The following is a 26,432-nucleotide window of genomic DNA, read 5'->3' as shown; positions in this document are numbered from 1 at the left end:
AAGATCAATTAAACATTCATTCAAGTTCATAGAATTGTTCAACATTTCACGGGCCGTTTTTGTATCGATACGTCCACCATTCAGAAAACGAGACACAAAAAGGGATTCGATTGCGGTTTAGAAATGAAAATATAAGAAAGAAGCAGCTCTTTCCGTATTACAAACCCCGAAAAGCCATAAATTATCACCCGAAAATTAACCCATTGTTTACTTTCCTCGGGTTCTCGGTTTTTATTTGCATTTAATATCTCTATTTGGCTTAATTAAATAACCGGATTCCAACCTTTTACGCTTTCCTCATAACCAACGATGATTATAGGAATTGTTATAGGAGTGTTAAATGAACCCCGACTCGAATTATGTTTATATGGGTGAGTTTTGTGACAAACAGCTGACAAACAAACAAAAGGCCGGTAATGCTACTTTCGGTCTCACAACTATTTAGTACACTTAATAGCTCATCATCATTGACGTGTATTTAACAGTAGCACAGGCCCTCCCCCGTCATACCATGAAACGGTGGTTATTAAACCTAAAATAATGATTATTACAGTCTCCTAACGAGCCGTCCTACAAACGTGTCTCGTTGGTACACTTATTGACATACTCTTTAATTGGTTCTTTCTCCGTGTCCATTCTTACTCACTAATCTAACCGAACAGAGTAGGTTTTATCTTTACGGTCCAAACCATTATCCTGACTGCTGGTGTTCGTAGCAGCAAAGTAGCAGATTCTAGCGGTGAAAAGAGCCCAACACACATACGATAAATCAAAGCAAGCGGCGTCTGTCAACTGCCACCGCCGCCGCCGTCCCCCGTTCGCATACACACTTTCCATCGTAAATAATTAAGATAGCCGTACACACCACTTCCGTTCCGCGGCATCCCCACAGCAGGCGGGTTCTTTCCGGACCGAAGGAGTCTTGCGGTAATTAGCGCGCCTGGTGAAGAAAGCTAGAAGCTAGAGCGCTAGAAATTCCTCACGCGGCAGTGTGGTGTGGTGACAACGTGTCAAAAACACCCCTCAAATTTTTGGGTCAACCCCGTTGCCCGCGTGCTTAGACGAGGGGTGTCGGTGGTTCGTGGGAAGGTCACACTTACTACTCCTTCGAAACGATCAATCATAACTCGCTGGCATTTTTGGATTTGCGCCCTCCACGGTGACGGGGAGGGAGTTTTGCACTGTGCACTAGTAGTGAGCATAGACCGTTGTTGTTACACAAATGTTTTGTAATTTGATACGCTATGAATTAAAATGATATTCTTGGATCGACATTATGTTCACCGGACAGAAGATCGTAATATTCCTAATTCCCATAAGATTCTGACAAGTTTCCACGCAATAACAATCTTTATTTTTGAAGCAAGCATGTTTCTGCGATATTAGCGAAATCAAACCAAGCGTTATCGATTGTCCATACTTGTATTGATCACTTGGCCGAATCACATTTCCATAGTTTTGAATCTACATCCAAAATTATGTTTTAGCACATCTTTTGACATCCTTATATTAAATTGCTTAAATGAGCTTAAAAATAACAAAAAATGTGCTGTCCACCCATACTGATACAGCATTTACTCAAGCGAGCGATGAATTTGTATATAATACATATGCCATAGCAATACCAATATGAGACAGCGATACAAGAGACACATTGCAAATGAGCACTCTTCAACCCTTTTCGAATACTTTGCCACATACACGGCCCACGTCGTTAAAAGGCTACAAATTCACGTTTACGCTTTTCTTATTACTCTTAGAAAACACTTTCAATGCATACTTTGAAAATTCAACTTCATTCCACAATGTGGTAGAATATTCTCATACATTTGTGCAACAGTATCAGTGATTATGTGGATAATCTAGTCGCGTAAAACAGCCATTCCAGCCAGTCTTGGTTCGGTCTCTGCTTGGTTTCGTTTGAACTTTTTTTTTTGGGTACAATTCCACGCTGACGTTCAGCCTCAGAGAATGAGAGGTTTGCTCCAAACATTCAAAGATTTGAAAAATGTGCTTTTGTTTGTGCATTTTTTTTTTCTGCCAGAGATGATATTTTTTCTGCCAACGTTAGTTTGAGGGTATCTTCGACATGGAACAAATTGATTTCTTCATGTCAAATTGTAAATGTCACTGTCATATGAAAGACTGCTCGCCAGGTACCGAAGTAAATCATTTCTCCATCGTACTGTGATTGGTGATGAGTGGGTTTATTTCGAGAATCCTTAAAGTTAAAGCTCATGGGTAACTCTTGGGGAATTATCAACAATGAAGTGAAGTAAATTCGTAACAGGTCATTAACCAGGGGATTTATATGTTGAAGAATGTTCTAAAAGCTCTAGTACAAAAGTATCATTTGAGCTTACCACTCAAAAATACAGTCAAGGGATATTTTCGAAAACGGAATCTCAATGCCAACTGTGGAGTAAAAGAAAACATCATTAACTCTTTGTGGTCGTTTGTCTGATCTCAGCCACCATATCTTTTTTACCGTTCTGGTCGTTTGTCTGCTCTCAGCCACCACAGCAAGAAACCATACTAATCTTATAGTTTACTCAAACAAATATCAATTTATGCTTTTACTAAACGAAGCTTGACGTCTAGTGAACCTGTCAAATGTATCAAAAAAATTAATCACCCACACAAGACAACGCACAGTGCGTTGAATGCATATGAATGTGGGATAAAAATCATAACAGCAGCATTTAGCCATTGTAACTCTTTGGTGTGATGGAAAAGATTGTTTATAAGTATCAGAACTACTGTTTGCATAAATGTCTCATGTTATTTTGATAATCGCATAAGTGTCTCAAGCAACAAAATCTTTGTTCATCTAAAGTGAAAAGTTCTGATCATTTCGAATACGCAGGAATCATTATTTGAGTAACTACTGAAGAAATTGTTTGAAAAGAGCAGAATAATTGTTTGCATAAGTGTCTCATATTCAACGGATAATACAAATTAAATTGTGTATTGATTATGCTTCATATGATTTACTCTTAGAGACTGTTTAGAAAGGTTTCACACGAAGACAAATTATAAAATATAATTTTCATACAAAACCATCACATTAAAATGGCATCACAAAAAAAATTTAAGAAAAAGTTTATTTTATAATCTTGCATATATCCCTGTTTTTTCAAAAAAAGGGTTAATAACTACTGATTTCTGTCTGTCCTGTTGATCATTTTTAATAAAATAGTTTAAAAATTGAGTAGAAACAGAAACTTTACCACTTCATTCGTCTGTTGGTAGTCATGTTTTCATATCAATGTTGTGTGCGTTTGATGCAAAAATGCATACAGAAGCACTCTCCACCAGAAAATCAACGCGGCGCTTCCACCGAACCAAACTACACCACAATGTGTTGATACATATTTCATTCACAATACCATTGGCACTCGGGGTGAATTTATTATTGGACTTTCTATTGAGCAAAATCGCTGTGTGTGATATCAGCATTAGCTTATCTACACCCAATATGTTGAAAACGGGCGGAGCCTAAATTGCAATATTTTCTTCTTTGTGCTTATAATTAAATCAAATGTTTGTAACGTACAATAATTTTTACATGAAGGTATAGAGTATGAGATGAAAAAAAATGGTAACTAAATTGTTAAGCGCGTATTTTTTTGTTTCGCCTTAGTATTCGTAATACAGAATTAAGACTGTGAAAATGGCTGTTTTGCGCAACGCCCATTTTGAAATTAGCAAAATCATTTTGAACCGATTGACTGATCAGCAATTTATAAAATGCAAATGAAAGGTATTTCAGTAGACTTTTCAGAATGAAATATCATGTAAAAAAGTCTCAGTTTTCTGATGTTAGAATGATAGATCAGGCTGGGATCTCCTGGGTTTCGACACCTCAAAAACAACAAAAAACTAACATTTTGAAATTTTTCGACTAAAAATAGGCATTAAGTGCCATATAATAATTTTTTCTTTGCTAAGGTACTCTTCATTTGCATATAATAAATCACAGAGCGGTTGGGCGGGTTAAAAGATACAAACGGACGTACTTGCAAAGCATCCGATTTTTCAGACCTTATTCTGAATCATGTAGCTTAAGGACGAAATAAAGGGTGTGTCACATCAAATTGCATCACGGAAAAAACGCTGTAGAAATTTAATTTTTAGGAATTATATCTTCAGCTTTGGTTTTATAATCAGATAAGAGTGTATAGATCACGTTGGCCATGCTTCACTGTCAATTTTTCGTAAATTTGAAAAAATGTCGTCGAACGAAAAAGAGCGTCGTGAATTAATCTTGTACACTCATTTCGAGAATCCGGAGTTGTCATATCGGGACATCGGTAAGATGCTGGGAATCGTCCAATCCACGGTCAGCAGAGTACTGAAACGATACTTCGAGAACCTAACCATCGACCAGAAGGTGAAGAACGACAAAAATGGATGCTCCGTCAGTGGAAAAGATCACAAGCGCGTAGTTAAGCAGTTTAGACGTGATCCGAGAAGTTCGGTCCGGGATGTCGCCAATAAGCTGAATTTGTCAAGTTCATTCGTCCAGCGGACCAAGCAGCGGGAGGGCCTGCGTACATACAAGGTTCAGAAGGCTCCTAACCGCGACGAAAGGCAAAACATGGTGGGGAAGACGCGAGCCCAGAAGCTGTACACCGAAATGCTGACGAAGCCGCATTGCCTGGTAATGGACGACGAAACCTACGTCAAAGTGGACTTTCGTCAGCTGCCGGGCCTGTTGTTCTTCTCCGCAGAGGATAAATTCAATGTTCCGGAGGAGATTCGCAAGCAGAAACTATCCAAGTTTGCCAAAAAGTACATGGTGTGGCAAGCGATCTGCTCTTGCGGAAAGCGGAGCGCCCCCTTCGTGATGACCGGCACGGTAAACGGGCAGGTTTACCTTAAGGAGTGCCTACAGAAGCGCTTACTACCACTATTGAAGCAGCACGAGGGCCCGACCATCTTCTGGCCGGATCTCGCTTCGTGCCACTATTCAAAGGACGTGTTGGAGTGGTACGAAGCCAACGGGGTCACCTTCGTGCCAAAGGAAATGAACCCGCCCAACGCGCCGGAGCTTCGCCCAATAGAGAAATATTGGGCGATTATGAAGCAGGCCCTCCGGAAGAACCCAAAAGTTGTCAAATCGGAGGCGGACTTCAAGAGAAAATGGATTTCTGTTAAAAAAAAAACTACAACCTGACGTTGTACAGAACCTTATGGACGGGGTAAAGAGGAAGGTGCGAGCATACGGGCTTGGGCTCGAAGTATGAATAAAAAGAAAATGCCAAAAGTTGTTTAATAGTTTTTATTTTACTGTCTAAAATTTTCAAAAGGATCGGTCTACTGGGCGAATTTCTACAGCGTTTTTTTCGTGATGCAATTTGATGTGACACACCCTTTAGCGTAAAAAACAATTTTCATCTGAAAAAAAAAACAAACATACGAAGTTTTAGCAAAACCAGAGTTGTTGTTCACGAAATATATTCCAGTATTGTTCTAGACAGCCAGCAGTCAGCAGCGAATGTTGAGGCTGGGAGTTAATTTGAACATTTTCAATTCGACCTTTCGTTATTTTGCCGCTATGCCATTGGTTCGCTCAGTGCTAGCACTCAATGTGCTTGCACATACTTGCATCCTACAAGGAAATAATAAATAATAAATAATAATTTACTGATTGATTTCTTTTTTGAATTGTGGACTGATTATGCTCAATACACATTACACCAGGCAAAAGTATAAAATATGTCATTTGCGGTTGTTATTCAATTGTTACATTACGCTAATTTATTTTAATTTAAAGCCTATTGGATCCAAAACGTCATCATCATTATCATCATTTCTATTCCAGTATCACTCTTTCTAACGAGCAGTCGACTGCCTCTGTCAAGGCTAAGAGGTAGTTTTACAGTTTTCGAAGTGGCTACGAGACGCATCAGGGTTACCAACATGATTTGATCCGTAACTCTCTTGTTTTACCACTGTGACCAGTTAAAATGTGCGCTTCAATAGAAAATCTCACCACTTGTGAAGTGCCTTCGACAATTAGGTTTTTGCTGGCAGAGAAAAAAAACAAACCAATTTCAGTTCATCGCGAACTTTGTTGAGTGTACGGTAATTTAATTTTGAGCGAAAGCGGAGTAGGGCAATGATGTGTTGATTTCAAAAATGGTCGTCCCAATGTTCACGACTTATCACCAACGGTCTAAATGAACGCTTTTCGCAAATGGCGTAATTTTTTATTACAGCATATATTTTAACTTGTCACAATGAGACAAGTAAGAAAAATACGGACCTTCCACTCCCACAAGTTGATGTGCACTCAGCGCAGGAATCTGTTGACTCAAAGATGGAGGCTCCAGCCCCATTTACTGCCGCGTTAGTGAAAACCGTCTACTTCTTTCTGGATAGCCCTCGTATGCAATTTAGCTTTTTCCTAAAATAACATCGTAAATGATAAACCAACGGATTGGATAACATAATTTCGCAGTCCTACGTTAACATTGCGGTCGAGTCGTGGATACCACCATTTTAATTATTTTCTCCAGAAGAAGAACTTGCTTACATACTCGGCATTGCATGGGAAAATGTTTGTTACGTTTCCTGCACTTTTAATGGTTGTTTTTAGCTTTTAACAGACGCTTTGAATCATGCCAAGACCCTTCAAAGTCTGTTCTTCCACTGTTATATTATGAATCATGGTTGAAGTTACTAGTAGATCCGACGATCTTCGTCCCGCCCGAGATGGTTTTTTGAGTTTTCTCCTAAAATTGTTTTTTTTTCGTTGTCAGGACGCCTATCAAAATTTCAATTAGTGAATGAAAGAAACGCCTCCAGAAATCAATTGAACCTTTCATTCATATTACGGTAAATTACACAATGCTGATCGATTTCGGTTTCTAATTTGTGAACGAACAATAGTGTGCAATGAAACATGATGATGAGTACGAACGTACGAACAGAATGTTTTTTAACTCATTCTATCATTCTAATTCGAGTGGAGACGAACACAACGAAATAAAGACAGCTCAAAACCTTATTTTATATATATAAGAAGATTAGCTTATTCCGTCTGAAAATCGTTTTTTATTTTAACAATAACGAAACACGAACTTCAATTTCGCCATCCATAATTTCTACTGTAGAAACTCCAATTGGACAAATGTGTAATCTGTTTTTCAAATTTCCTATTTTTCTTCAATATTCTCCAATTCATTATATCATTCTAATTTTGGTGCAGATGAACGGAATAAAGGCAGCTTAAATCTTACCATCTGTTCACTTGTGAAGATGAGTTATAAGTACGAAATAATATTCGTAGACTAATTATTTCAAGATTATAGTAGCTTTTCTAACCGTAGATTTTCTTTTGAATTGTTGGGCCAATTTAGATAGGTTGGGAGTTTAGACAAAAACGGGAAACCAGAAAAAAAAATTGTCGGATAAGAAATAGGTCAATTATCTCAAAGCTGTTGTAAGGGAACTGCTTTGGGAAGAGTCATTCGCCCTCCGAATATCTATATTTTATAAAAGGATTGTGTATTGTGGGGAAAGGATTGAGTTATAGTTCAGAATGTTAGAATGAAGGCTTTGTTTTCTTCTTCCATCAACGATATCAAAATAGTATCCCTTTGATTAGACATGCGTTCTCATATCTCATATCTCACACCATTAACGATTTCACTGAGTGTTTTCGATATATATTTTGATTCACTAAAATATCATTGAACTTTGAATGAAAATGTGCAACATTCTTGTTCTTCGAATGATATTTAACTCCACCTTGTCCATGCCTAATGCTTTATGCTTCGAGCGGTAAATCTTCTTTCAAGCTCAATAGTAGTTCTCAATCGAATTCATGGAAGCTTCAAACAAATCGGGCTGTGTGGGGACCGGAATAAGGTGGGGGGCGGGGGGTGGGTCTACAAATATTGTGTTGAACATACCTATTCCATTTTAAATAATCACGATCCTCTCACTTTCGATAGGGTTTCAGCATATCGTGTCGATTTGCCACGGTTAAAGTGGGCTTGAAATTAATCCTAATTAGCACCCTGCTAAGGAACAATTTCTCGCTCTGTTCTATTGGCGTTATGCATTGCACAGGTGCAGGAACAATTCTGCATTACCCACCGTATTGCTCAATACTTCATTTGGCATAGCGCAAAATGGGTAAAGTTTAATTACATGTCTATTTTAGACCACGCCGCCATAAAAGTTTCTTCTCGCGATTTGTCGGCAAATGCAAAAAAAGGGTATGAATTTTGCCTGCTTCTAAGTAGATTCTTGTGTTGTGGTGTTGCACAATTAGTGCACTTCGTCGTAATGCTGGTTCAAAAAAAAACACCGGAATGCCCACATGGCTCCCAGTGGCGGGTAAGTAATTCTCTTCTCCCTTACCTGCACTGAGCTGCTTTTTTCGTCTAGACCAGAAAAAAATCAGTAGCCGCCGAGGCACCGTTTTCGGAGTCTAATCCTACTTTAATCCTTTGACTTCCTTCTTTCTCTGATGCCATCCGAAACTTGTTCGCTTCATGGAGACAGTTTTTTTTCTCTTCTCGTTGCTAACCCTATAATCACGACCGTGTCGTACGAAGATTCTTATGTGAATGCCACCGAACGCCTCTCTAATGTGAGCCCTAATTCATGCCTGGCTCCCATCGGATGCTAGGAGGAAAGCTAATGTAATTATGAAAACCTCTTTTGCTGGCAGCAGCTAATGTGTGTATTATTAAAAACGACATCTTCAGAGACATAATTAAAAGCTATAAAACATCTTATGTGGCAAGAAGGAGGGAAGATTTAAATGTTAATCCTATCGTTTGTGCTTCTACTTTGTCACTGGAACTGAAGCTTTTATGCTGTGTCATGTGCGAAACATGAGTAACATAATGATAAGTTTTTTTTCGAAAAGATCTGCAATAACAGTCAATATTTTTGCTACAAATATTGCACAATTGACAGGTGGGGGACCAATAGATGATCCGCTCGTTCGGCTAATCGCCCGAAACGAATACTAAGACGGAAATCTTTTAATCTCATTTAACTGTGTATTAACATATTAGATGACAAATAATAAAATCAAATTGACTATACGATCCGTCATCGCGTAATTTGATATGTTTGAATGTTGTGATCTTTGCCGAGAAGGGGGATCGGATCGTTCTGCTTCGGCTATTTTGTGTCTGTCGGCGTGCTGTCATTGCCTTTCAAAAGTCACTCCATCTCCTTCTCTCCTATTCAACTTTTTTTTGGGGTTCCCGTTCCCGCCCTCTCACCTATATAGATACTGCTCTTCTTCTTCATTCCGCTTCGTGGGGTACACAAACGTAAATAATCAACGCCGTGTGCCTTCTTGGTGAAGTGGTGCCTCAACAACAAGGGATGACACGGGGCGCGAGAACTGAGAGAGTCAAACCCCAGAAATGCCGGTCGATTCTCAAAAAAAAAAAACACTGGCCATTAGATTCATTATTTATTTAGCTTGTTGCGTCGGTTGTCAGTTTTTGTTTTTTTTGTTTCTTTCTTTTCTTCCTTCTGAGTGTTTTGGGAAATAGAGTGAATCGAAGGTAATTTGGATGAGTGGATGCGAGAGATGTCGATGCTGACGGCAAATGATGACGACGTTGATAATAATGATGATGGTGGTGTTGAAAGATGAAAAGACAATATTTGACGATATATTAACACTTGAAGCGATTATCACAGCTGAATGGGTCGAGGTTTAATTGGCGGGGCGGGATATCGAAGGCGTGCCGGACAAGTGTGGGATAATATGATCCCAAATGTTTTTTTGTGTAGTGAGAAATTAGACATCACGATAATTATGTTGTGCAGATTATTTATGCGATTTATATTTTTCCACTTTCTTTGCAGTTGTTGGTTGGTGGTGGACAGACGACAACCGCCAGTTCACAGTCACCGATCTCGGCCACAAACGCTCCGTCACTGAGCCCGGGTGGGTCGGCAACAGGCGCGCCATCAGGTGCCTTAAGCCCCGGGGCTGTCTCACAAACCTCAAACAATGCGCCACCGGCAACCTCCTGCTGTGAAAATGGCAGGCCCATTATGACAGATCCTGTATCAGGACAAACCGTGTGCTCCTGCCAGTACGACTCTGCCCGGTTAGCACTGTCCGGCTATTCCCGGATACCAACCGGAAGTGTTGGCGTTTACGGAACTCCTTATCCCTCGACGGAGCAGAACCCGTATCCCAGCATTGGAGTAGATAGTTCAGCATTTTATTCACCTCTTGTAAGTATTGAATGAAGAAAATATTCATTGAGTATTTGAAAAATCTAATCATTAGTGTGACGGTCCTTCCATTCATTCTACTGCTTGACAACGGGAAGACACTCTTTCCGTGCAATCGCCATCCTCCAATTGTGGTGGCTTTAAGGTTGTGTTCACTCACGCACTCACCCGGATTTCGGTGACTCCTTGCCTATTTTTTTGCCAGAGTTACATTAGATTTAAGACTTCCCAACAACTGCCGCCCTCCAAACAAAGAAAGTGTGCTGTTCTGAAGCTGTTCAATCGCCGCGACCAATCGCTAACCAGACTCGAATTTCGCATTCAGATCACGAATTCGTCATACGGGGGCGTTCGACGGCTGCACGGTCACTCTCGTCCGTAATCACGCAGCACGATTGCGGGCGATGATGGGAATAAAAGTGACTAGGCTAGTTCATTCCCTCCTGTGCGGCGTACCTTCCAATTCAGCCAATCCTGGGCTGGGGCAGCGTTACTATTCTGAGCGTTTCGTCTTTTTCATTAGCCACACGATAAAACGTGTTCTCGAAGTAAGAAAAGAACCAAACACAGGAAAAAAAAGTGTATTAAATCGTTCGCTCCGTTTTTCCATTAATTTATCACAGCATCATGATTCACTCCGGATAAGCTTTTTGGTTGTGGTTCTTTCTTTTTCCCCAGTAGACGTGAGGGGAGAGGGGAAAATAAAAATAGACTCTTTTTTCGGTTAATATAAATAATATAATATATTTCGTATAAGGTACGGAACAGGCGTTGAATAGCAAATTCAAAACCCGGCAATTTCTCCCCAAAAAGTCATAGATTTGAAGTAATTGAATAATGAGGAGAAGTGCGAACTGATTCCATGTTTTTATGTAACATTCGGTTTCACACCAGTTTTTTAAATAATCAGAATTGTCGGCATTTAGGAGACACTACCAAAGTTATCGAGCTAATTTTTGAAGCCATGTTCCATGCAAGGTTGCCTCACCATCATTATCGCATTGACACGATCAAACAGAATATATGATATTAGCAGAAATATAAGGAGCACGAAAATGATTTTACGTATGTTTCTTAATGAACTATGGGATACGCTTGAAACTCGAAACCTACTGCAACTACATTTAAAGTATGCCCCATCGAAAGCCACAACGTTGACCCATCTTTTAAACATTACGCCGTTTCCGTATCGCAGAAACCAGGTTGTTTTATGCGATCCAGTTATCGAGACAATATTTGATTACTTCAAATTGTGATCTGAGAGAGGGTGAGGTAGAACCCCTCAGTTCACTCTCTCCAGATAGTTCTTGACAGATCTATGAACATGTGGTCTTGCGTTGTCGTGCTGTAAAATTATCTTGTTGTGACTATTCTTTCATTACGGTCGTTTTCGTCGACATCGTTCACCAGTGATAGTCCAATTGTGAACTTTCCATGTTCATCATCATAGAAATCGAAATCATTGTTTCTGTATAGTTTCAACCACTTTTCATTTGGAAATAATTTCGATTAGGACTACATGGGCCGAACAAAATAATCGACAAAAAACTATAAGGCTAGTGTCTAAGGCACGACCGCATTTTTAACGTATTACTACAAAAATACTGCCGGTGAGAACAAACTTTATAAAAATTCCAGAGTGAAACTCTTTAGTACAAATATTTGGTAGCGCTTACAAGAACGCATAAATGCATACTTAAACAGAGTGAAGGGCGTGAACGATTCACCAAGCAATAAACAATCAATAATAGTAGACTGTCAAATAGACACTCAACATAAACATGTATTTTTATCTTTTATCTTTCAGTTTATATTAGCAATAAAAATAAGGATATACAGTGACAGTATCAGTATGAACTATTGGTACTAACGTATTATCGCCACCAGAACTTAGTTTCCATTATGAATAATTTTTTTTGTAATGAAATTTATGCTGAGGCCAATTTAATGGGGGCAAAACCCTTATCTAACGAGGATATGGAACCGAGCTGGTCTCAAGCCGCCAATATAACGCAATCCGAGTCGGCCGCCGACCCAACGTTGGAAGCGGGGCAAATTTGTTTTCCAACGATCATTTTTCATTGATTTTTGCTTTAAAATACATCAATAGATGGAAACAGGTTTGTTTGCGAGAGGCGGCTGACTCGAATTGCGTCATTTCAGCGACTTGAGGCCACCTCGTTTCCTAATCCTGTTAGATGAGGATTTCGTCCTAATTACTTTAACCTCAGAATAAATTTTATTGCAAAAAAACATAACGAAAATTTCGCTCCGCTAGTGTTAATTCGGAAATATCGTAATATTTTTAATTTGCCTTATCTTGTTTGTGATCATTCCTTATTAACTTTATACTTTTTTTACATTTTTGTGTTACACTAATCCTGACTGTATTTTATGAATATCTACATAATTTTTGAAATCTAGGATTCCTCGCATAGTTTTTGTTCATGTTCCATTTCTTAGCTTTGTTTTATTCAAATTGTTTTATGAAAAAATCATTGAACGGTTGCTGAGGAATGCGGCAAAATCAGAAATGTTGTAATATTTTTTCTCAATTTGGGAAAAACACAATAATGACAATAAGTCTTTCCTTTTTTGGAACAACATTTTACTTCAAAAAATGAAACAGCGTTCGTTTAAAGTGAAGTCAGTAAAATCCAGGTTTCGGATCTCCCTAAATACATTATCGATATCCAGAATATAATTTCAGTCGCAAACATTCGGAGGACTTTGTAGAAGGGTTACAATTGACATATGCTTCATTTCTATGACATTAGTTGGATCAATTATCGTCATGTTGATGATCAAGGTATCATTAAAATCGTTTTATAATTCGATTGCAAAGTGTTCGTCACTTTTACTTCCATTTTTGGAAGAATGTCGGGAGTGAGAATTGAACTCGTGGCCTTTGCGTGAGACGTATGGATGTTACCACTACGCCAGATCGCCTCCACATGTAAAAACATATCGAATCGGATACAGTGCTGACCGAAATTTTACATACGGACAAATATTCTTTGATCAACATTTCAGTCGCGGTAGCTACATACACATTTTCGAAACAAACATAATTTTTCTGATCGAACTGTACGTTGTTCAGTTTGGTTATATTTTTCATATAGTCTGCCTTAAAAAAGTGATCCAAAAGTATTCTTAATAATCTTAGAATGCCCTTGCATAGTTTCGGACTTTCGCTTTGAAATAATCTGTTAATATTGTTCACCATGCTTAGAGCATAAAACAAGAAGGTAAAATAAATAATCATTACGGAAACCCATCATAGATTTTATCTTGTTCTTATCTACTTGAACAACAAAAATCAATTCGGTTCTTAATGTTCCAATATACGTTTGACAACACTTTCCAATGAAATTCATCGCGTGGCTGACGATTGTAGCATTTTAAAAGACTTCGACTCTAAGAGAGTTTGTTATTTCAACAAACTTACTGCTTAGTAACGTATTATGCTGATATAGGAGTAAATATCCTTACACAACTGCTCGATTCGCATGTGTTTACATGCACATAATGCACACAGGGTCATACTATGGCAACACGTTCTAGTGTAAACAAGTGTGGGCACAAAAGAGTATAATTTGGGGGAGTAAAACACTTGAAAATGACGAAAAAATTTTTGGCTGTTTTGCTGGCATGCTCTAAAAAAACTGGCAATATCCAGGGAAAACTGGAAGGTTGGCAACTTTGATCGTGAATGAGTCGATTAAGTATTTGTTCCACATTTATTAACCACTTCAACATATCTGTGGGAACGCATGGAAACAGCTACAATATGTGAGTGTGATGTAAAAATACAGAAGCACTTTCTAACAGACGGCATAAGCATCGAGTCGATGTCTCAACAGAACAAAATTACATCACTATGAATTCTATAATGCGAGAGCGGAAACTTGCAAATTTTGGAAAAATAGTTCTGAAGATAAATTAATAAATTAGCTTCTTCTGCTTGGTAAACGGTGAATTGTGAATTGTCACATTCTGAGAGGAGCGAAGCATAAACGCACTTGTATTTGTATTTTCGTTCAAGTTGTGATACATACTTGCAGGTAGAAGAATTACTCAGGAGTAGGGTTTGCGACGTAATGTTTTACTTCTTTTCAGAAACTGGACTGCGATATCTTCCATTCTTCCGGTCTTCCTTTGTATCGAGCATAACCGTTGTATGTGATATCATCATTAGCAAAGACTGTTGTCGGCTCGCTAGTTGGTGCGAATTTGAGTTTGATTTGATAAAACCCAATATTGTTATGGTGGTTTTATCCTATTTTTTTTCTATTTCCCTTCGATATAATGATATGCACGGTGGACAGCTACGATTATTTTCGCAGTGGTATTGATGTATTAAAATTTTATTTTGCAGCTACTTTCGTCGCTCCTTTTGGTCGGCACAATTCAAGGAGCATAAATTGGACCAACCCAAACGTGGGATATAGAGCGTTGAAATAATGCTTGACATATTAGAATTATTCAATTGATTGTATAAAAAAATATTTTCTTTTATTGTGATAAATGGATAGAATTCTTTTTACAATCGATTTATGCATCTTAAGAAAAGGTCGAGGTTTTTAGATATTCATTTTACATTTTTGTTAAATTGAGGCATACGGTGAAAAAAGACAATGATTTCCCATAATTCGTGATATTTTGAGGCCGATAAGGTGAACCTTTTCGCTGGACGATTATGAAAATCGCTCGATGCCCATATTCGCATTTGCAACAGTCAGATAGTTATTACTGATTATGGTCCAATGGGTTGCATCTGATCATTGCCAATGATATCAAAATGTAAAATACTTTTCGACCCTCGAAAACGAGTCTGGAAAAAGGAACACAAATGTTTTTCTTCAACAGTTCAGCTCATAGCGTGTGTGTAAATGTTCCTTGATCCCTTAGCAAACATACAAAAAAAAGTAACTCGAGCACCAACCAAGGATTACTCGTGTAATTCGAAATGCTAAAAATGCATTTGCAAAATGTGCGACAGCACAATTTTAACGGCATTTTTTTGCCCACATGCTGCAACACTTCACTTTACTCGTTTTGTCGCTGTTTCGAGCTCTCTCCCAGTCAATCGCCGGCATAGAATTTCTCTATTCCACCCAGGCCACCAACGTCATCGTTCTTCCGTCCTCTTGGTCCATGTGGTGGTGGTGGTGGTCACAAATTTTTAATGTCGTCGTCGTCGTCGTCGTCGACGTCGTCAACGATTGGGTCATGCAGTTGAAATAAATGTATAACAAGATGTAAATTAAACCCTTTCTATAAATACGAAATTACCCAGCGCTTGGGGCTGTGTTTATGTTTCAAGTCCACGTGCGCCGCCAATGTTGACTGTTGGTTGGCTTGAGAATGAACCCCATGGTTGGGGACACCGAAACCAGATCGATGTAATCTATGTTATAATTTTCATGTAGCTATGTTTCAGCTTGCTTTGGTGGCTTCGACGTTAGTTTTCGGTTGGTCATTCGGAAAGAACGAAGGAAAAAAATCATAGTAAGCTGATTATTGGCGTCAAATTACCATTTCTTTTCACCCGGTTTTCACATGTTCGTCCAGTGCTAACTTTGACCACTTTGACGAATGGCTGTGTAACGCTATGGAAACAATTAAACGGGTGAATCCTGACATGTGTTTGTGCGTCGAGATAGTTACCGGTAACCGGAATAACAATTATAGGGGTGACCACAGGAACGCGCTTATCGATGGGCCATGGGACTGAATTGAACGCGTTTCCGTAGTGTCCGCGACTAACAAACTATTATCGCATTAGGACTAAGCAATATTAAACACTTCTTCACTTTAAAGCTCCCTCACGGCGAGAAAAGATTTTATGCTGCTTCCTACTTTGACTTATTTAATGTGCTCAACGGTTGGATTCGTGTCAACCGGCCGTATAATTGAAGTCATTTATTTATTTATTTTTCAAGGATATTAGATCGGGCTTCAACTTTGGGTGACATTTATATGGAATCAATTGTCACCGAGGGTACGAAACAAAATAGGCAATAATTTCAGCTGAACCCAGCGTAGAAAAAAAATGTGACTGCTGATCAATGCGAGTGTGCGTTCTACGAAAGGGTTTTACGAACATATTTCGCCTTCTGTAGGAGTAGATAAGCCATTAACTAATTATTTCACTTCTCGAGCCAACTGTCACCAGGTACGACACGTCAATCAGGTTGTAACAAGAATTTCGTCAACGGGTTTGCGTGTGGTTCCGTTAGAATCCAATTACCTCTTATTATAATTATATTAGGACATGTTTTACCCGAGATGTTATCAGTGGTTCTTATCATCTGTTTACTATCGTCGCGAGACCTTGTCTTTGGCGTTTTATCTTCAACGCGGCGGCGGCGGCTTTCGGTTCAAATGGAATCGACCTAACAGGGGAAAGCAATCAATTTCTCAACCCACTCGCGCTTTGATTTCATTCATTTATACTTTTTTCGGGCAATTTCAACAAACATTCTTATCTATATGAAACGTGAATGTGTAGTGCGTGTACCAGTTGAGGCAACAATTCGCGACCTATTAGTTGCCGTTGCTGTTTATTTGGAACAATTCTGGTCCAACTGGTTATCGATTAGCCGATTGCTGCATCGTGATTTATTCAGTTTTAATCATCTGGTGTCAACTAGAACCACTTGAAACCACAGACATGACCAGTTTACCAAACGAGCGATGAAATGGTAATTTATTGCCGACTGATTTCACGCATCTTCTGTAGATAAATTCTTCGGAAGACTGAAAACCTCTCACACACTCGAGGCGCTTTTTGTTTCCCAATAGGATAATTCACCGTGGCCGATAGATGGTCGTCTCGCTTCCATCATCGTGCTGCTGCTGGTGATCCCGTATGCCGTAGCGTTGGTCCGAAAGAGGTTTATGCTTCCTTATCACTGCAGGAAGATCATCAACGTAATTTTTCTCTTTCCACGCTCTTTCGACGTGTTCTGCTGCTAACGAAGTCTTCCACTTCGCTCAACAACAACAACAACAACAACAACAACAACAACAACAACAACAAAAACACGAGGCTGAAAACGGAAAAATCAATGACCACTCCATTCATAAATAAGATTCGGAACAGATTTCGATAGCATAAACGTGAGGCACACGCTTTTTTCTGGCTCTTTCGTTGCTTGATGTGAACTACATTTTCGTGAAAAATTTACCTAGAACGCGATTTGTAACCTTGGCAATTATGCTAACGTTCACGAACGTCTCCTACCTGGTCCCTGCATCACGAAAAAATCCAGATCCAAATGTACCTCGCAAGTTTGGAAAAGAAAAAAAAACTACGGGATCAAATGTGCAAAGTAAAGAATTTTCTCTGCCCACGTATGTTTTCGCTTCAATAAATTTCATTCTTTTGTTTTCTCACTCTCCGCGATTGTTTTCGTAAATATTCAAATTTAATTTTTCACCTTTTTTCGATCAATGGCTGCTGTTTTCTTCGAATTGCTCCCCCGCAATCTATGAGATATATCCGCTACCGATCCCCCCACAAAAGGATCAAAAAGCATTGGAAGTTTACCTTTAGCGAAACCAAACATGCCTCGATGAGGTTTGTTCTGTTTTTTTTTCCTGTGACCCTCCGCCTTCGAGATTACAGATTCACACAATCGGTGTGAACTATCTGTGTTTTGTATCGTCGATTGGTCCAGACGTGAAACTCGAATGTTTCGTTTGAATTTCATGAATATATATATATTTTTGAGGAGCCCTCAAAAACTCGCAATCATTTCTAATCGAAGCCATAAAAATTTAATGTTTACTAATTCGCAATCCGTAAGCATTTTCAATAAAAATTATACTTAATCTCGTGTTTATTTCTTCTTTCCGAGAGACGTTCACATTCCGAAATATCGAGTTGTCATGGGTCCAATTAATTGTGCTGTCCGTTTCGCAGCTCATTCCATTAAGAATCTTGGTAGCAAGTTCCATTTGCTTCCCTTTAATTTTGTGGGTGGCCGCCGGTGGTCGTCGTGTTTCCCCGTGTGCTCGGTTGGCGGCCCCCCTCAGGTGAAACAGGTGATAAAAATTGGCCGAAATCGTCGCGCTCTCCCGCAACCACATCTTATTGGTTAATCTACGAGGGAGAAACGAGAGAGAGGGAGGGCGAGACGACGGGAGAAAGCCCTGTGATGACACTTGAAAGCACTGGGTGGCGTATTCAAATTTGGAAATAAAAGTTTTGAAATCATTATTACACCTTTTTATTATCTGTTTCTTCCGTTCGTTTGTATGTTTTCACCCGAGTGGCGAGTGGCGTAACTTTGCTTTTTGGTCGTTCGTTTTGTTGACATTCTATAAAATTCTTTAATGATATCTTTTCCTTCGCTTCCTTCACTTCGGTTATATTGGATGTCTCGTGCGGTGTTTCGCGATTGCTTCAAAGAGATCGCTTCGACACTTCCAGCGCGCTGGAGAACCATCTAGCTGGACTCTGCCACCAACTGTTCGGATTCTATAAATATCCGGAAATACTTTTTGTGTTATGACCAAAAGCTGGTTCGGAACGAGGTGACGACAGAGGAAGAATAAGTCAGCAAAACAAAGACCGCTTGGCGACGAGGAGAACGCCTGAATGTAAATGAGCGTATTGATTCCTCCGAGGGCCTCGAAGTTGGGCCCTTAAGCCAAGCCTTCAGACACACGGGTCGTAAGTAAAGTCGAAATTAGATAAAATGAAACTGTCAATTAATTTTATTTTCAGCAAATAAATTCTGTTTCGACTGTTTTTTTTCCACCCCGTCCACTGCCAATCGAACGGAAAAGCTGCTGAAGGGTCTTCGATGACCTTTCGTCGTCGCCTGGCAGAGCTTAAAATTTTTCCATCCTCTGCCGACACGATTTGGTGGTCCATGGATAATTAAGAGAATGTGTTCTTATTCTCATTCTTGTTTTCCTCCCTCGCGTATGTACTCACATAACCGGAGATCCGGAGCCGGTGGTCAGTATATGCACGAGGATTCTGCACGAGGAGATGCGATGATGAGAGCCCCGTGAATGGAGTTGGCGAGATTAGATTGCAGAAATCTGTGCAAATTGTCCTTTTTCTTCTCGGGTGGGTACAGACCCCGCGTGACACTGAATGAAGGGCGCACGATTCTCATTTGAAGCGTTTGAATTGATTAATAAAATCAAAGTGATGGTAAAATGGCAATGACGAATCACTTAATATTTTTCGTATACGGATATATTGGTTTTACATTTGGCATGTATGCACTCTAGTTATGCAATTGATTTCATGTTCATTCAATGTTAATAAATTTCATAGTTTAAATTGGAAAGCGACTGTTTTTCCATCACCTGTGGCTATGCCATGGACATGTGCAACCGAGCCGATGTTTTCATGACATAAAGAAATTGCGCACGCTATTGGCTTCATTCATTGCGCGAACAAAAGCCGCAGAAGGCTCAAAAAAATATGCTGCACCGCGCAGAACATGCGGGAAGGGGTGAATTTAATTAGCCCCAAATATTCACGTCAAGAGTCTCTTTGTTTTGTGTTCCAAGTTTTCTTCTTCATCATCGTTCATGTCGACAGGTCATTTTGAAAGTTTTGAAAACCCGGAAGGTGATGATTATGAAAAATAAAGTAATCATTAAAGTCCAAAATTATTAGCTGAAGAATTGTGGTTTTTGTTTATAAGAGTCACTATTTGACATCAATTATAATTGGAGTATTTCTGAGACAGATGAAATGCCTCTTGCGACTATTAACGTTCATTAATTAAGACACTCCGTTAAATCCGACATTTCCCGTCAATCCAACGCCCAAACCATCAGCTCAATACCATTTCGAACAAAAAAAAAACACGCCAAGTAAATATTACCCATTTAAAACATGCTTTAATATTGTCATTACCACAACATAAATTCCGGTATTGTTGAAATAATTCAGTTTATGAACTTTCCTCCTTTTCTTTCCAACCGCCAGAAAAGCCGAACGTTTTGGGTGAACTTTTTCTCTACTACATTATCCACCAGCCATTGCTTTTTAATTTTATGTACCGTCCGCCACCCCTCCCCTCCAGATCCTCGCCCCACCGGCGGCCGTTTGGTCTTTCTACGGTTCAGGCATAATTCCACTATTTTTCACATTCTCAATGGTGCTCCACTAACACTTCGCGCGTTTTTTTTTCCGCTCCAGCCCAGCGTTTGGAGGCGCAATTTTCGTAAACTGAACAAACACGGACGCGGGATCGGGTTTAAGAAGAAACCGTCGGCTCAACCACTCAACACTTAGTGTTGAGCATTATAAAATATGCAATTCCATGAATGTAGAGTAGGATTATGAGCGTAATATCTAAAGGATTTAACACGGAATATACAATTTTGCTTTATTATCTGATTTATGCGGAAAGTTCTTTTTTATATATAATTTTAATTGCCGTTTTATACCCCCGCTCTCAGGGTGCAAATTTATGTTCGGCTAGCATGCCTCACGGTTTAAGTCTTTTGCTGTCTGCACAGTTTGTCCAGTTTGTCTGCCTCAATTCTGAGTCTCAGTATGATTTATTGGGAAATCAATCGAAATATAGAACTGTCCAACACTGCCAACATAACCGGAAGACACCAAGACCGGCTAATCCAAGTTGTCCGCGAAATAAAATTAAATATAACGTTGGGGACAGCGAACGATTAATATAACAACCGGGCAGCAGCCCGTCGGCCAACTGCCGAAGCCAGTTGGCGCGCTGGACATGACCAGAAGCATTATAAATATCGGGAATGCAATTAGTTGATAAGGATAACCGGCTTTGGTCGCCGGATTGTTCTTTTTTTCAACTTCGCTCACACATTTATTCATTCTGATAAAATAAATGTCACCTGTTTTTCTCTCCTCGTTTTTCCTTTTCTTCTTCTCATTACAATTTCTATCCGTGTACAACGGTGACTTAACAGTTGTACGTTTTCGCGTCTCCCGCTGAAAGAGCAATTTGTACGGAACAAATGGTCACTAAATGTGGTTCAATTTGTTTCCCCCGTTAGCCACAATCCCGAGAGCACGCTACGCTACAACAGATCTAGTTTGATGTTCGGGCAGCAGCAGCAGCAGCAAGTGAAATGTTGTTAATGCGGGTGATACAATAGGCCCGAGTACCGGAAGTCCTTGAACTGTTGGCCACTGCAATGGCACAAACACACAATACAGGCGGAATTAAGGTGCTCGACTTGGTTTCCCTTTGCTTTTTCTCAGGGTTCGAAACGCTTCAGTTCACTTCGCTGCTATTAACACCTGCGCGCTCTCGCGCATTAACCAGAAAACAAAATTGGAAGAAATAGTTCAACGCCAGACTTACATGCCATAAATGCACTAAAACATTTTTCCTTCTACATAAATTTTAACAATTATCTGTGTTGCTGCTGTCCATTTCCAGCCTAACGTATACACAAGAATTAATAACTTAATTTTTATCGATGGAATGCCATACTTAAAACCACTTTTGCTCATTTTCTATTTTTTTTTCTTCATTTATTAAATTTCATAAACGATAAATTTATTATAGTGGAAACGTCCGCGGATCGCAGTAAACCGGTACAATTCTTGTTTCCCAAAGAAGTTGTGTTATGGTGCGTTTTTACTAGTCTCTCAACGCCTGCTGGATAAGGTTGGCCGGCTATGGCGACTGGAATTGTTGGAGCCCCACATTGGTCATATCGTGATCCGTGTGGTGATTCGGGTTTGTCGCTTGATGCAGCAATATTGTCTCTCTGGCAATTGTGAGCTCTAGCGATCACATTCTCGCCCAGTGTGTAACTCACCACCGGGTCTCCCTTATCGTGAATATATTAGCGAAGCAATGCGTCCCGTGAACCGATGCGGTCTTGTGTGGATCTTGGGAACAGCCCAGCTATGGCGTTGTTCACATCATCAACTGAAGAAAGGTATTTTATATCTCTCACGTTTTGCTACTCCTTAGAGATAAATGAAAATGCCATTTGCTACCGTCCGGCCCGAGTCCCGAGGAAGCAGTAAACACATTGCTAATAATCTTAATAATGTGTGATAAATCATCAAAAAGGAAATAAATAAAAAGTGACTCGGTGTGCTTGCTTAGGAAGACGCTAGGTGACGAGTTTTGCGCTCCGAGACGCCATTCTTTTTACTGCCCCTTTTCATTACAAATCGCTTTTATAGCTTGTTACAGGATACTTCTATCACGAGTTTTAATTGAAACATAAAAAGGTAACTGAGCCATGACCGCAGTGAAAACCAACCGCACAGTGGTTAATTGCTGTATGCTGATTAGAAATTCGTAGATTGAATCATTTACACACTCTTTCCGACGGATCCCCCAAAATGCGTGTGATATTCAAATTCGCCATAGTGTCATTTGAATGTATAATTAATTGGATTAGTAGTTAAGCGAGGGGTTCCTTTGTTTGTGAGTCCTACAGAACAGTAGATCTTGTCATTGTAGTTTGCTATCTTCGGCGTGGTCAAGTCTATAATTATTTCCCATGGCTCCAGCTCTAGCTCCAGCGGCAGCAGCTATGTAGAAGAAACTTGTGCCTGACACCATGCGTGCAGCACGCTCTGCCAGATCTCACAGAACATGTTCATTTACAAATTTCCACAAAATTTGAATTTATAAAAGGAACAAGTGTACCACCATGTTGTGGAACAAATTAGTCCAACTTGGCGTGAGTTACTAACATACGTACAAATTTTACCGAATAAAATGTTATAATTATGTGTTGTACTTCCATCGCTGCGAACAGATATCTGTTGGTGACTTCACGTGAGGAATGGAGTGGGAAATTCAAGCCGCTCGTACAAGGGGTTAGGAGTCGATGCTCTTCCCGTTTCTGTAAACCATGACAATTGTTCACTATGGAGCTCATAACAAAGCTGTCCTGGGGTCGGCCCAAGACGGGCAAGGGGTCTAGATTTTCAGACCTTTGGTCACGTCATTCTCTTCTGGAATGGAGCTTTCTCTCAGAGGAAATAAACTAGACGAATCTGACAGGTGCAGCCAAACCCAAAATTGATTTTTAGCTCATGTTTTGTCATCCCGATTTATGACATTAAATGAGACATAACATAACAGAAATTTCATGACTCACAAATACTGGTAAGCATTTATATAATATACATGGTACAGCAATATAAGATAAATACGAACGAGCGAAACAAAAGACAAATAAGCTTTCCGCATACTTTGCCACATACACGGCCCAGACCGAGATAGATATTTTTCTCCTTCATGCGCTCTTTTTTTACTTTTAGAAAACACTTCCCAACTTCATTTTATAATCAGGTGCAATATTATCACGTATTTGCTAAACAACTGCTGAAGCATCATTAGCCATGTGGGTAGCGTGGTCGTGTAAAATAGCATTACTTCCAGCCGGCCTTGGTTCGATCCCCATTGACGTCGTCTGGACTTTTTTTTGGCACAATCCCAAATGAAATGAGAAAAAAAAACAGAAAGAGATGTCTGCACGCATACATACAAACCATTTTTAAGCTTTTAAAACAGCTCATTATTTGCGCATTTGACTCTCCAGCTCACTAAATGGCATCATTTCTCCAAAGATGTAATGTTTTCTGTCAACGCTAGTTTGGGTGTAGAGTCGTCACCACCTTACATCGATGATGGATCTTCGTTGTCGTAGAACCAGCTCAACGGTAATATATTCGTCTCTTGGTACAAATCGGAAGAAATTTGTTCAACAAAAATATAACCAACCAGATCGGAAACTGAAACCGAAACTGACTGTAGGATATACGTGACACGGATCACTCGACCACAGGATTCACGGGGCGAGACGTTACTATGGCTACTATAGAGGACCCGAACTCGAAGTATTTTTTGTCCATTATTATTATGGACAATATTCAAATTGAACTGTGTAATGATGTGTAATGTATTCGCATCATGTTTTGGCATCAGTAGTAAAGCAGTAGTAAAGCCTCTCCCAACCCAAGCGTCCAGACTTTTGCCTCGCACCCTTTTATAAGATTTTTGACAATTGTACAATCGACTTGTATAGATACTTTCAACCACTCTTTCTCCAATCAAAGCTTATTATTTTGGATTTTATACGAAGGTTTGCCTGTGTAACGAGCCACAATTTCTCGAGAGGAAGAAGTCATGAAGTGTTCGGAGAGTTGACCTTTTTTTTGTTTTTAGCATTCTAAGAAAACAGTGTCGGAGTTTCGTGAGACTGAAAGTAGGGAGTACATCGCCTTTGGAGGCATTAGTGTCTGGTAGATTCGTCCGTTGATGGTCCCCGGTGCGAATAACGGCCGACTCATTTCGCCACATCTGATCGCTTGTCAGACAAGGAAATTTTTAGCAATTTTCGACAGCGTCTCCTTCTATCAACTCCTAGGAAGCCAACGTAGTTTTTTTTTTTTGTGAAGAAGGTGGAGATCTTCATAGACACCCAGTCGTCATGTTGACTGGGTAGTGTGAGATTCTTACTCACTAAAACCACCTCCTATGCGCTGTGCCTTTTTTCCCCCCCGGAACCACCCATTGGTATTACTTCAGGGGGAGGCAGTGCTCACGCACTCATTTCATTGGGCCATTCTCTGGTCTTCTCTCCATTTGCGTTGAAGCTCTGACATTATCAGCGTAATCGCTTTTGTTACTGCATTCCACGTACTCTCGTCGCGGCACATTTTTTGGGTCACATTACTCTCGTTGATTTCGACATCAGATGCGAGCATTTCAGAACGTTCTTGGACGAATCGAGGACATTCGAACACTACGTGGAACGGAGTTTCCACTATGTGTGCACACTGGGGGCAGTGGGGCGAATTCGCATGTCCGAATCTGTGGAGATATTCCCGAAAGCAACCATGACCTGACAGGAACTGCGTCAGCTGGAAGTTCGTTTCTCCGTGATTTCTGGTAATCCACTTGGTTATGTCTGGAATCAGCCTGTGGGTCCATCTTCCTTTTGAGGTGTTGTTCCACTCTTGCTGCCACTTCCTCAACGAGTCACTTCTTGCTCGTTTTCGAGCATCTCTGGTATTCCGTCCAGTTGAAGCACGCTCTTTATAGCACGCATTGTCTTCCGCCAGAACAATATCGATGGGAATCATTCCCGCTATGACACATACAGCTTCCATGGATATGGTCCTATATGCACTCGCTACTCTCATCGCCATAGCTCTGTAGGTTCTGTTCAGCAGCGTTCTGTTTTGTTTATTGTTGATCGCTGCCACCCAGGCTGGACCAGCATATCTGAGTATCGATGTGGATACGCAAGCCAGAAGTCGCCTTTTACTGCTACTATTCCAGTCATTATTCGGCATGATTCTGGCTATCGCCGTTATGGCCTTTGCCGCCTTCTTGCAGGCGTAGCTGACATGACTCCTGAAGTTAAGTCGGTCGTCTATGATCACACCCAAGTACTTAAGTTCCCGTTTGGAGGTAATGGTGTGGTCCCCCACTGTGATTTCCGCTCTTTGTACAGCCCTGCAGTTGCTGACCAGTATAATTTCCGTCTTGTGATGCGCTATCTGCAGTTTTGCCTCGAGCATCCAGCTCTCTATCGTTCTTATCGCCTCGGTAGCCAGCATTTCCACCTCCTCCAGTGTCTCGCCCGTTACTGTTAGAGAGATGTCATCTGCGAACCCAATGATGTTGACGCCTTTTGGCAATTTTAGCTTTAACACTCCATCGTACATCCCGTTCCAAAGAGTTGGGCCCAGAATGGAGCCCTGGGGGACACCTGCAGTTATATTGAACACTTTTTCTGCCTTTCCTGCGTTGTAGAGCAGGATTCTGTTCTCAAAGTAACTCTTCAGGATCGCGCACAGGTAGTTCGGTACCAACATCCTGTGTAACGCCTTTGCAATGGCTTCCCAGCTGGCACTATTGAACGCGTTTTTTACGTCCACTGTTACTACGGCGCAGAACCGGTCGCCCCGTATTTTTTGTTTCAGAGCTTTCTCGGCTATTTCGATGACGCGCATAATAGCATCCACAGTCGATCTACCCTTCCGGAACCCGAACTGCGACGATGAGAGTCCATGTTCGCTCTCTGTACACTTCGTCAGCCTGTTTAGTATAATTCTCTCCAGCAGCTTACCAAGTGTATCTAGAAGACAAATAGGCCTGTATGATGACGGCTCTCCTGGTGTTTTCCCCGGCTTCGGCAGAAGTATGAGTTTCTGCCTCTTCCATATATCGGGGAAGACTCCTTCATTCAGA

The 26,432-nt window shown here is 40.3% G+C and overlaps 1 protein-coding gene across 2 annotated transcripts in view; it reads left to right on the top strand.

Moving 5' to 3' along the window:
- LOC129767703 (homeobox protein araucan-like) overlaps window positions 1–26,432 on the top strand; it is a 216,534-nt gene that overhangs the window by 134,345 nt on the left and 55,757 nt on the right. For both annotated transcript variants that reach the window (XM_055768861.1, XM_055768862.1), the window contains exon 2: window positions 9,853–10,230. In XM_055768861.1, the coding sequence (XP_055624836.1) occupies window positions 9,853–10,230 (378 nt within the window). The remainder of the gene's footprint in view (window positions 1–9,852; window positions 10,231–26,432) is intronic.

The sequence above is a fragment of the Toxorhynchites rutilus genome, chromosome 2 (assembly GCF_029784135.1).
Source record: "Toxorhynchites rutilus septentrionalis strain SRP chromosome 2, ASM2978413v1, whole genome shotgun sequence".
Taxonomy (NCBI): Eukaryota; Metazoa; Arthropoda; class Insecta; order Diptera; family Culicidae; genus Toxorhynchites; species Toxorhynchites rutilus.
This window is presented reverse-complemented; position numbering and strand designations above follow the sequence as displayed.